This window comes from Eleutherodactylus coqui, chromosome 8 (assembly GCF_035609145.1).
Source record: "Eleutherodactylus coqui strain aEleCoq1 chromosome 8, aEleCoq1.hap1, whole genome shotgun sequence".
In the NCBI taxonomy this organism is placed as follows: Eukaryota; Metazoa; Chordata; class Amphibia; order Anura; family Eleutherodactylidae; genus Eleutherodactylus; species Eleutherodactylus coqui.
In genome coordinates this window covers 98972016-98985105 of record NC_089844.1, presented here as the reverse complement: position 1 = coordinate 98985105, position 13090 = coordinate 98972016, and the positions used below count along the sequence as shown (strand labels likewise).

The window sequence follows — 13090 nt, the reverse complement described above, 5'->3', positions numbered from 1 at the left end:
AGGAGCAGACATTATACATTAGTATTACAGCAGCGTCTCCTCAGGTCTGCCAATGTCTATTAAGGAGAAGACATCTTACAGTATTACTACAGCCACATCTCCTCATGTCTGTCAGTGTCTGTGGAAGAGACATTATACAGTATTATTACAGCAGCGTCTCCTCATGTCTATTAGTGTTTGTGGAAGAGCAGACATCATACAGTATTACCACAGCAGTGTCTCCTCATGTCTGTCAGTGTCTGAGGAGAAGACATCATACAGTATTACCACAGCAGCGTCTCCTCATGTCTGTCAGTGTTTGTGGAGGAGCAGACATTATACATTATTCTTACAGCAGCGTCTCCTCATGTCTGCCAATGTCTATGAAGGAGAAGACATTGTACAGGATTTCTACATCAGCGTCTCCTCATGTCTGTCAATATCTGTGTAGGAGGAGACATACCACAGTGTCTCCTCAGCAGTTTCCTCTCATGTCTGTAAGTGTCTGTGGAGAAGGAGACATTATACTCTTTACTATGGCAGCATGTCCTCATTTTTGACAAAGTCTGTGGAGGAGACATCATACAGTATTACTACAACAACATTGCTCATGTTTGTCAGTGTCTGAGAAGACATTATACATTATTACTACAACAGTGTGTCCTCATATTTGTCAGTGTCTGAGAAGACATTGCACGGTATTACTATGGCAATGTCTCCTCATGTCTGTTAGTGTCTGAGGAGGAGCAGACATCATACAGTATTACTACAGCAGCGTCTCCTCATGTCTGTCAGTGTCTGAGGAGAAGACATCATACAGTATTACCACAGCAGTGTCTCCTCATGTCTGTCAGTGTTTGTGGAGGAGCAGACATCATACTGTATTACCACTGCAGCATCTTCTCATGTCTGTCTGTGTCTGAGAAGACATCATACAGTATTACTACAGCAGCGTCTCCTCATGTCCGTCAGTGTCTGAGGAGGAGCAGACATCATACAGTATTACTACAGCAGCCTTTCCTCATGTCTGTCAGTGTCTGAGGAGAAGACATTGTACAGGATTTCTACAGCAGCGTCTCCTTATGTCTGTCAGTGTCTGAGGAGGAGCAGATATCATACAGTATTACTACAGCAGCGTCTCCTCATGTCTGTCAGTATTTGTGAAGGAGAAGACATCTTACAGTATTACTACAGCCGCATCTCCTCATGTCTGTCAGTGTCTGTGGAGGAGCAGACATTACACAATATTTCTACAGCAGCATCTCTTTATGTATGTCGATGTCTGTGGAGGAGGAGAGTTTATACAGTATTACTATGGCAGTGTCTCCTGCCTGTCAGTGTCTGTAGAGAAACAGCTCTATTATTCTGCTCAATGTCTCCTCTGTGTGGTGTTTTTTTCAGTTAACTTTATTAACAACAACATGACAATATCACCCTCAGACAGTAGTGTGTGTGTTTTCAGCAATTAACCTTTGAAATGATCACATACAACTGTCTCCAAGTGATGTTGTCATGAGGTTAATAAAGTTAACTGGGAAAAAAACAGCATGCAGTAGACAGGGAGAAGAATATAAGAGCTGCTCCTACACAGGCACTGCCAGACATAATGACACACTGCATGTAATAATGTTGAAAAAATGTCTGTTCCTCAATCTACCATTCACTGATTAGATACCTGGTCAGTGTCAGCTGAATATTAGGGGTCACATGACGTGTTTGCTGAATCACATATCTAACGTCCATTACTATTCCACAGCTAGGATGGAATACACTCCAGTGCAGGACCTAATAGAAGTTGCCTAAAATGGCTTTTCGGTTAAATAACCCTTTTTGATAACAGAGCTTTCACTATACGTTTCAAATCCATACTGGATTTTTCCTCGGGTGTACATATAGATATCACACAGTGCTCCAATATATATCCCATGATCCATTGAAATGTTCCCACAAGCAGGGTCAGAGGTCATGCATCAAATCATATGTTTGTTAAAACATATAGTTAATACAAAAAACTACTATATGCTGAGATCTAAAAGCAAACAAAAATTAATTCGTAATCCGTGATATAAAACTTAATAAATAAACATTGTCAGTACAGAAATGGATGCTCCCATAGGGCAACCCAAAGATGACTGCCGATATTATAGCCCATAGAAGTGTCAATGGGCCAAAATCCCTTTTAGTTTGTATTCCATTACCATATCATTCTTAATCTATATATATTGCTTAGACATTTACCTGTCTCCTAATAAATAAATATTAGATGACTGGACAGTGTCAGTTGAATATCAGGGGTCACATGACAAGTTTGGAGGGTCACGTGTCTAACGTCCATTACCATGGACAGACTTGTCCATTGACTACACCATTCTGCTGTGCAAAAAATGGACACTATATTGATATAAGAAAGGTACCCGTATGTGAGCAGAATTTTGAATGTACATATATTAGAAATTTGCATCATTTCCTATTCTATAACCAATAAAAAAAATTGGAAACAGTAAAAAGTGGAAACCCCTTTGATCACACGGCAAGGCTGAAGCAATGACTTCATTGCACATTTTTGCTGGATGTTTGAAAACCCCCACCTAATTGACTAACCTTGCAAGTTATCAGAAATCTCTTATAAGGTTTTAAATAAACCAACTAACCAAAAAAGAAACTAAATCAAAGCATTCAAATCCATACATACAATTAGCATTTTCTCTAATCAGTAATCTGTTCAAACGTAACATATTGAAATGTGTATTTTCTTTTAAATGTATAAGATATTTAGTTCGTTGAAATTGTCAGCCAGTCAGTGATTTAAAATACAGGTGCAAGCAAAAGCTAGAAACAAAAGTGACACAGGCGCTGGCATTTTTTAAACATAAAGGATTTTAAAAGCTTTACATTCTGCTAAGTGAGAAAAATAAGTCAGGTCAGCAGCATGGTGAATGTATTCACGAGGGGACGTATATATAAAGAACTTTCTGTGTAACAAAAAACAGCAGAGAACGCTTGAAAATATACCAGCGGCAATATGGGAAAGGTAAGAAAGGCTTTATGATCTAAAGCTAATACTTTTAAAAATATTGTTTTTGACAAAAACACTAAACTATTTGATAAATGCCAACAAATTACTTTATTTTTCTCTTCTTCCAGATCATATTCTATGAAGACAGAAACTTCCAGGGCTGTTCCTATGAGTGCAGCGCTGAATGTTCTGACTTATCTTCATACTTTAGACGCTGCAATTCCATTAGGGTTGATAATGGAAACTGGATCCTGTATGAACACCCCAACTACCGAGGACACCAGTATTTCCTCCACAGAGGAGAATACCCTAGTTTCCAGCAATGGATGGGTTACAATGATTCCATTAGGTCTTGTCGTATCAGTCCTCAGGTAATTCCCCTCATTTGCCTGGATTGTGCAAAAATGTTTGAAATTGAATTATCCACCACTACTTAGGATTCAGTATGACTCAAAAATAGATGTGTGAAAAATCTAAACATACAGTAGCGGGGTTTTTTTGCAAATGTTTATAAATAAAGCTGGCGATGTCAAGTTTTTGTACTTTTTCGATTGGCAGGTCAGATTGCCAAACAAAAGCAGTAAATGTGACTATACTTGTCAGTGAATTATAATGGAAGCTACTTCTATTTGATTCAACTTACCCTAAAACCAAAGGCATATTGATCACTGAAGTATTGCATATGGATTACTAAAGTATTGCAGTGACCAGAGTCGTGATAACAATTAAGCACGTATTTTGGTGACTGAAAAATTGGATAGGCAAGATTCATCCCCAAAATTAATTAAATCAATATTCCTTAACCAGTTCCTGACTGCCTATAAACACCAACATGACCCATAACTGGTAGGAAAGGGGCTTAAAACTTTTAGTACGGAAGTTGTTAATACTGAAGTAATCTTGATGTTTATGAGTTTAGTAAGCTAGACACTAGTATCTCGACCATCACTGTAGCTAAGAGACTGCTCTGTTTTTTCTATAGGACAGCTTATACCTCTATTAAGTCGGGCTCACACAAGTGTGTTGTGACAACATATTATGTGCGCGGGTTTTGCAAGCATAGTGCACTGTACCAATCTGTCACAAGGCTCCCATGTTATTTCTCAGACATTATGCGCAAAATGTGTGGCCAAGAAAAATCACAGCATGTTTTATTTTGCCGTGTATTACACGCACATACACGCCAAGATAGTGTGTGGTGATTTGCCTCATGCAATGAATTGTGGCCATGTGAGCCTGGCCTTGGTATTTACATATTTATCTATAATAAGGAACACGTTTTGTTCCTTAAGGCCCATATGGACGCAGCGATTATCGCTCAAAAATTCGCTCAAAAGCCATCTTTTGAGTGATAATCGTGGTGTCTAATTGCGCTGCCATCATGAACTGCTCGTGCACTATTTGTTCATCGTTGATTTCTAGCGAGCTGGAAATCAACAATGACTCTTATCAGCGCCACACGCTGATTTGCTCACCAAGCGTCGCTCATAGTATTCTTTCAGCTGGTATGTTCCAGCGGGAAACCAGCTGAAAGCTCCAAGTACAAAGGAACTGTCAACGCTTCTGCTGTTTCTCGGAGGTAGCAGCTTAGTGGTACACCGCTGATAACTGCGAGAACAAAGCAGCTGTTTGCATATAGAAAACAGCTGCTTTTCTTGAAGTTATCAGCGGTGTCCCACTCCACCTGCATTTAATCCTTTAAGTAGTTAATTAGCTACTTTAAAGTTTATGCAAAGATGATCGCTTAAAACTGTCACTCAAACTGACGTTTGAGCGATTTTTGAGCAATCATCTTTCAGTGTAAATGGGCCTTTAGGGTACATGCACTATGGCGATTTAAATCTTGTGTCCGAGGTTCTCAGGTTGTAACTCATACTGGACAGTACATGAACACCCCATCCATGTGCTGTCTGATATGCAGAACACCGCACATTGACATGTGCTATTGGTGTCTGAAAATCGGACAAGAATAGACAATGCTGCGATTTTTCTACTCAAACTCGAAGTCCAAGTAAAAATAAATCCATGTGCATACACCCATTCAAATGAAGGGATGCTATTTCCGTAACTGTATGCATGTACCATTAAGAGAAGGAAAATTCCTCCTATTGGGAGGTTTTACTTTTTATAGATTAACATTGCAGGGGAATAGTTTGAATTAGAACGGCTTGTGCTTTTTTCATGCTTTCTATGTGAATATGTTGTTAAATGTAGTGTAGAAGATTTACTAATTCTAAATAATAGATGGTGCAAATTTAGTCTCAAAATGCTCCAGATTTATGACAGTGTACAGTGGCTCATGGTGTATGACAACCTAGCACATTTTTAGACACCTTTGTCTATCTTTATACTACGTACCTATTAATTGGCTTAGTTCATGCCATTATTTGGTGCATGAGGTTGCATTTAGGCCCCCTTCCCTGAGAAACCATTCACATTCGTCAAAACCATTCCCTTTTTATGGAGGTGACAAAAGAAGGTGTAAGGTACATAAGGCTGCTTGTCCATGGGCGTTGTGGTATCCACCGCCCAGGAGCAGGAGCCGGCAGATGGATCTCAGCTGTCAGCCTATCTGACACATAGGCTGACCGTGGAGAAACGCGGCAATTCGCAGCACACTGGGAATTGCCGGTTGCGAGCGGAGAATTGCAGTGATTCTCCGCTCATGGGCAGGTGGGCACCGCTTTCCATAGCAACACTATGGAAAGTGTTCATTGTGTTCCCCGCATCTGGATTATCGCCACGGGGAACGCAATTCAAAAACGCCCATGGACAGGCAGCCTAAGACAGTTTTTACACATTTTGCACCAGAAAACTGGTGCATTTTAAATAATAAATCTGCCCCTGTGTAAATGTTCAAATGTTAACCAAACCATAGTCATAGAATTTTCAAAAAAACTAATTATATAATACCTTTTTTACCTATGCACAAATAGTGACATTGTTTTACTATTTCATGAATAAAAAAGGTTTTTAAAAGATTAATTTAACAAAGTCCTACACCTGGGCAAGAAAAATGAAAAAGGAAATACAGAATGGGAGGAACTGAGCTAAGCAGGAGCACATGTGAAAAAGACTTGGGTATACTAATAGATCATAGACTGAACATGAGTCAACAATGTGATGCAGCAGCCAAAAAGGCAAACACAATTCTGGGATGTATTAAGAGAAGCATAGAGTCTAGATCATGTGAGGTCATTATCCCCCTCTACTCTTCCTTAGTCAGACCTCATCTGGAATACTGTGTCCAGTTCTGGGCACCCCACTTTAAAAAAGACATAGACAAACTGAAGCAAGTTCAGAGAACAGTTACCAAGATGGTAAGTGGTCTGCAAATCATGTCCTATGAAGAACGGTTAAAGGATCTGGGAATGTTTAGCTTGCAAAAAAGAAGGCTGAGAGGAGACTTAATAGAGGTCTACAAATATCTGAAGGGTTGTCACATTGGAGAAGAATCAGCCCTATTCTCATTTGCACAAGCAAAGACCAGAAGCAATGGGATGAAACTGAAAGGGAGGAGACACAATTAGATATTAGAAAAAACTTTCTGACAGTGAGGGTGATCAATGAGTGGAACAGGTTACCACGGGAGGTGGTGAGTTCTCCTTCAATGGAAATGTTCAAACAAAGGCTGGACAAACTTCCGTCTGGGATGATTTAGTAAATCCTGTACTGAGCAGGGGGGTTGGACCCGATGACCCTGGAGGTCCTTTCCAACTCTATGATTCTATGATCTATGATTCTATTGTGTAATTTAGCCCAAATATAGTATCAATGGATTAATGTTTCTTTTCATTTCTTCTAAAGCATCAAGGATCCTTTAAAATCAGAATTCATGAGAGAGAAGACTTCAGAGGTCAGATGATGGAATTCAGTGAAGATTGTCCTCATGTCCATGAGAGATTCCGCTTCAATGATATCCACTCTTGCCATGTGCATGATGGATATTGGATGTTCTATGAGGAGCCAAACTACAGGGGACGTCAGTATTACCTGAGACCAGGAGAGTACAGGAGATTCAGCGACTGGGGAGCCATGAGCCCCAGAATTGGGTCTTTCAGACGTATTCATCACTTATTTTAACAAACTGAAAGTTAATAAATATTGATTCTGACATATCTAAAGAGCTGTAGTGTAAATCATTGCAACCATCCTTTTCCTCTCGTACTCAAGTAAAAGAGTAGTGAGTTTACATAACAAAAACTTTTTGAGATTCTTCTATTTATTTTTTCAACAAGGATGTCACCGTGACAGAGGAATACCCTAGAAGAACAGAGTATGATATCACCGAGAGAATCACTAATGATTAAAATTAGAGATGAGCGAACACCAAAATGTTCGGGTGTTCGTTATTCGGAACGAACTTCCCGCGATGCTCGAGGGTTCGTTTCGAACAACGAACCCCATTGAAGTCAATGGGCGACCAGAGCATTTTTGTATTTCGCCGATGCTCGCTAAGGTTTTCATGTGTGAAAATCTGGGCAATTCAACAAAGTGATGGGAACGACACAGTGACGGATAGGACAGGCGAGGGGCTACATGTTGGGCTGCATCTCAAGTTCACAGGTCCCACTATTAAGCCACAATACCGGCAAGAGTGGGCCCCCCCCCCCTCCCAACAACTTTTACTTCTGAAAAGCCCTCATTAGCATGGCATACCTTTGCTAAGCACCACACTACCTCCAACAAAGCACAATCACTGCCTGCATGACACTCCACTGACACTTCTCCTGGGTTACATGCTGCCCAACCGCCCCCCCTCCCCCCCACAGCGCACACCAAAGTGTCCCTGGGCAGCCTTCAGCTGCCCTCATGCCACACCACGCTCATGTCTATTTAGAATTGCGTCTGCCATGACGAGGGACCGCAGGCACACACTGCAGAGGTTGGCACGGCTAGGCAGCGACCCTCTTTAAAAGTGGCGGAGCGATAGCCCACAATGCTGTACAGAAGCAATGAGAAATAGAATCCTGTGCCACCGCCATCAGGAGCTGCACACGTGGGCATAGCAATGGGGAACCTATGTGCCACACACTATTCATTCTGTCAAGGTGTCTGCATGCCCCAGTCAGACCGGGCTTTTTAATTCATAGACACAGGCAGGTACAACTCCCTATTGTGAAGTCCCTGTCGACCCACAGCATGGGTGGCTCCCTGGAACCCACCGGCGGTACACAGAAATATCCCATTGCATTGCCCAACACAGCTGAGGTAGTAATGTCGTGCTTAATGCAGGTGGGCTTCGGCCCACACTGCATGCCCCAGTCTGACTGGGGTTCTTTATAAGTGTACAGATGTAGTAAAAACTCCGTGTGCACCTACAGCATGGGTGGGTGCCAGGAAGCCACCGGCGGTACATAGAAATATCCCATTGCATTGCCCAACACAGCTGAGGTAGTAATATTGTGCTTAACCCTTTCCAATCCAATTTGTATATGGTTTTCCTAGGGGGCTTACTCTTTTTCTGCCGTTATACAACGGCGCTATATGCTGGCTAAAGCCAGTACTGCATGAGCTGACACGTAGGATAGGCTCCGACAGCAGAGAGGCTGGCAATATACAGTAAGAGAACCCCGACGGACGTCTACCAACAACGGAGCTGTACAGCCTTAAACCCTAATGTCTTCACAGGTCACACAGTGGACTGGAAAGGGTTAATGCAGGTGGGTTTCGGCCCACACTGCATGCCCCAGTCAGACTGGGTTTCTTTATAAGTGGAAACAGATGCATTTATAATTCCCTGTGGACCCACAGCATGGGTGGGTGCCAGGAAGCCACCGGCGGTACATAGAAATATCCCATTGCATTGCCCAACACAGCTGAGGTACTTATGTCGTGCGTAATACAGGTGGGCTTCGGCCCACACTGCATGCCCCAGTCAGACGGGTTCTTTAGAAGTGTACAGATGTATTAAAAACTCAGTGTGCACCTACAGCATGGGTGGCTCCCTGGAACCCACCGGCGGTACATAAAAATATCCCATTGCATTGCCCAACACAGCTGAGGTAGTAATGTCGTGCTTAATGCAGGTGGGCTTCGGCCCACACTGCATGCCCCAGTCAGACTGGGGTTCTTTACAAGTGGACACATGTAGGTTAAACTCCCTGTGGACCCACTGCCTGGGTGGGTGCCAGGAAGCCACCGGCGGTACATAGAAATATCCCATTGCATTGTCCAACACAGCTGAGGTAGTAATGTCGTGCGTAATACAGGTGGGCTTCGGCCCACACTGCATGCCCCAGTCAGACCGGTTCTTTAGAAGTGTACAGATGTATTAAAAACTCAGTGTGCACCTACAGCATGGGTGGCTCCCTGGAACCCACCGGCGGTACATAAAAATATCCCATTGCATTGCCCAACACAGCTGAGGTAGTAATGTCGTGCTTAATGCAGGTGGGCTTCGGCCCACACTGCATGCCCCAGTCAGACTGGGGTTCTTTACAAGTGGACACATGTAGGTTAAACTCCCTGTGGACCCACTGCCTGGGTGGGTGCCAGGAAGCCACCGGCGGTACATAGAAATATCCCATTGCATTGCCCAACACAGCTGAGGTAGTAATGTCGTGCGTAATACAGGTGGGCTTCGGCCCACACTGCATGCCCCAGTCAGACGGGTTCTTTAGAAGTGTACAGATGTATTAAAAACTCAGTGTGCACCTACAGCATGGGTGGCTCCCTGGAACCCACCGGCGGTACATAAAAATATCCCATTGCATTGCCCAACACAGCTGAGGTAACGTCAGCTGTAATGCAGGTGGGCTAAAAATTAATTTGATTACACTGTAGGCGAGGGCCCACAAAAATTGCTGTATCAACAGTACTAATGTACATCCCAAAAATTGGCCATGGCCAGCCAAGAGGGCAGGTGAAACCCATTAATCGCTTTGGTTAATGTGGCTTAAGTGGTAACTAGGCCTGGAGGCAGCCCAGTGTAACGAAAAATTGGTTCAAGTTAAAGTTCCAATGCTTTTAAGCGCATTGAAACTTATAAAAATTGTTCTGAAAAATTATTTGAGTGAGCCTTGTGGCCCTAAGAAAAATTGCCCGTTCAGCGTGATTACGTGAGGTTTCAGGAGGAGGAGCAGGAGGAGGAGGAGGAGGAGGAATATTAGACACAGATTGATGAAGCAGAAATGTCCCCGTTTTGGATGGTGAGAGAGAACGTAGCTTCCATCCGCGGGTGCAGCCTACGTATTGCTTACGTATCGCTGCTGTCCGCTGGTGGAGAACAGAAGTCTGGGGAAATCCAGCCTTTGTTCATCTTGATGAGTGTTAGCCTGTCGGCACTGTCGGTTGACAAGCGGCTACGCTTATCAGTGATGAATCCCCCAGCCGCACTAAACACCCTCTCCGACAAGACGCTAGCCGCAGGACAAGCAAGCACCTCCAGGGCATACAGCGCTAGTTCAGGCCACGTGTCCAGCTTCGACACCCAGTAGTTGTAGGGGGCAGAGGCGTCACCAAGGATGGTCGTGCGATCCGCTACGTACTCCCTCACCATCCTTTTACAGTGCTCCCGCCGACTCAGCCGTGACTGGGGAGCGGTGACACAGTCTTGGTGGGGAGCCATAAAGCTGGCCAGGCCCTTAAAGACTGTTGCACTGCCTGGGATGTACATGCTGCTCGATCTACGCACATCCCCTGCTACCTTGCCCTCGGTACTGCGCCTTCTGCCACTAGCGCTGTCGGCTGGGAATTTTACCATCAGCTTGTCCGCAAGGGTCCTGTGGTATAGCAACACTCTCGAACCCCTTTCCTCTTCGGGAATCAGAGTGGGAAGGTTCTCCTTATACCGTGGATCGAGCAGTGTGTACACCCAGTAATCCGTCGTGGCCAGAATGCGTGCAACGCGAGGGTCACGAGAAAGGCATCCTAACATGAAGTCAGCCATGTGTGCCAGGGTACCTGTACGCAACACATGGCTGTCTTCACTAGGAAGATCACTTTCAGGATCCTCCTCCTCCTCCTCCTCAGGCCATACACGCTGAAAGGATGACAGGCAATCAGCCGGTGTACCGTCAGCAGCGGGCCAAGCTGTCTCTTCCCCCTCCTCCTCATCCTCCTCATGCTCCTCCTCCTCCTCCTGTACGCGCTGAGAAATAGACAGGAGGGTGCCCTGACTATCCAGCGGCATACTGTCTTCCCCCGCCCCCGTTTCCGAGCGCAAAGCAGCTGCCTTTATGGTTTGCAGGGAATTTCTCAAGATGCATAGCAGAGGAATGGTGACGCTAATGATTGTAGCATCGCCGCTCACCACCTGGGTAGACTCCTCAAAATTACCAAGGACATGGCAGATGTCTGCCAACCAGGCCCACTCTTCTGAAAGGAATTGAGGAGGCTGACTCCCACTGCGCCGCCCATGTTGGAGTTGGTATTCGACTATAGCTCTACGTTGTTCATAGAGCCTGGCCAACATGTGGAGCGTAGAGTTCCACCGTGTGGGCACGTCGCACAGCAGTCGGTGCACTGGCAGCTTAAAGTGATGTTGCAGGGTGCGCAGGGTGGCAGCGTCCGTGTGGGACTTGCGGAAATGTGCGCAGAGCCGGCGCGCCTTTATGAGCAGGTCTGACAAGCGTGGGTAGCTTTTCAGAAACCGCTGAACCACCAAATTAAAGACGTGGGCCAGGCATGGCACGTGCGTGAGGCTGCCGAGCTGCAGAGCCGCCACCAGGTTACGACCGTTGTCACACACGACCATGCCCGGTTGGAGGCTCAGCGGCGCAAGCCAGCGGTCGGTCTGCTGTGTCAGACCCTGCAGCAGTTCGTGGGCCGTGTGCCTCTTATCGCCTAAGCTGAGTAGTTTCAGCACGGCCTGCTGACGCTTGCCCACCGCTGTGCTGCCACACCGCGCGACACCGACTGCTGGCGACATGCTGCTGCTAACACATCTTGATTGCGAGACAGAGGAGGAGGAGGAGGGTGCTTTAGTGGAGGAAGCATACACCTCCGCAGATACCACCACCGAGCTGGGGCCCGCAATTCTGGGGGTGGGTAGGACGTGAGCGGTCCCAGGCTCTGACTCTGTCCCAGCCTCCACTAAATTCACCCAATGTGCCGTCAGGGAGATGTAGTGGCCCTGCCCGCCTGTGCTTGTCCACGTGTCCGTAGTTAAGTGGACCGTGGCAGTAACCGCGTTGGTGAGGGCGCGTACAATGTTGCGGGAGACGTGGTCGTGCAGGGCTGGGACGGCACATCGGGAAAAGTAGTGGCGACTGGGAACTGAGTAGCGCGGGGCCGCCGCCTCCATGATACTTTTGAAGGACTCCGTTTCCACAACCCTATACGGCAGCATCTCAAGGCTGATGAATTTTGCTATGCGGACGGTTAACGTTTGAGCGTGCGGGTGCGTGGCGGCGTACTTGCGCTTGCGCTCCAACAGTTGCGCAAGCGACGGCTGGACGGTGCGCTGAACTACACTGCTGGATGGGGCCGAGGACAGCGGAGGTGAGGGTGTGGGTGCAGGCCAGGAGACGGTAGTGCCTGTGTCCTGAGAGGGGGGTTGCATCTCAGTGGCAGGTTGGGGCACAGGGGGAGAGGCAGGGGTGCAAACCGGAGGCGCTGAATGGCCTTCGTCCCACCTTGCGGGGTGCTTGGCCATCATATGTCTGCGCATGGTGGTGGTGGTGAGGCTGTTGGTGTTGGCTCCCCGGCTGAGCTTTGCGCGACAAAGGTTGCACACCACTGTTCGTCGGTCGTCAGGCGTCTCTGTGAAAAACTGCCAGACCTTAGAGCACCTCGGCCTCTGCAGGGTGGCGTGGCGCGAGGGGGCGCTTTGGGAAACACTTGGTGGATTATTCGGTCTGGCCCTGCCTCTACCCCTGGCCACCGCACTGCCTCTTGCAACCTGCCCTGCTGATGCCCTTGACTCCCCCTCTGAAGACCTGTCCTCCTGAGTAAGCGTTGCACACCAGGTGGGGTCAGTCACCTCATCGTCCTGCTGCTCTTCCTCCGAATCCTCTGTGCGCTGCTCCCTCGGACTTACTGCCCTTACTACTACCTCACTGCAAGACAACTGTGTCTGATCGTCATCGTCCTCCTCACCCACAGAAAGTTGTTGAGACAGTTGGCGGAAGTCCCCAGCCTCTTCCCCCGGAC

At 46.3% G+C, this 13090-nt stretch overlaps 1 protein-coding gene across 1 annotated transcript; it reads left to right on the top strand.

Moving 5' to 3' along the window:
• Window positions 1-3001: 3001 nt before the first annotated feature.
• Window positions 3002-7078, top strand: LOC136577548 (gamma-crystallin-3-like). Its single transcript, XM_066577464.1, has 3 exons — window positions 3002-3010; window positions 3124-3366; window positions 6803-7078. Exons 1-3 carry the CDS (start codon window positions 3002-3004, stop codon window positions 7076-7078), a joined length of 528 nt encoding a protein of 175 aa, XP_066433561.1.
• The last annotated feature ends 6012 nt before the right edge of the window (window positions 7079-13090 follow it).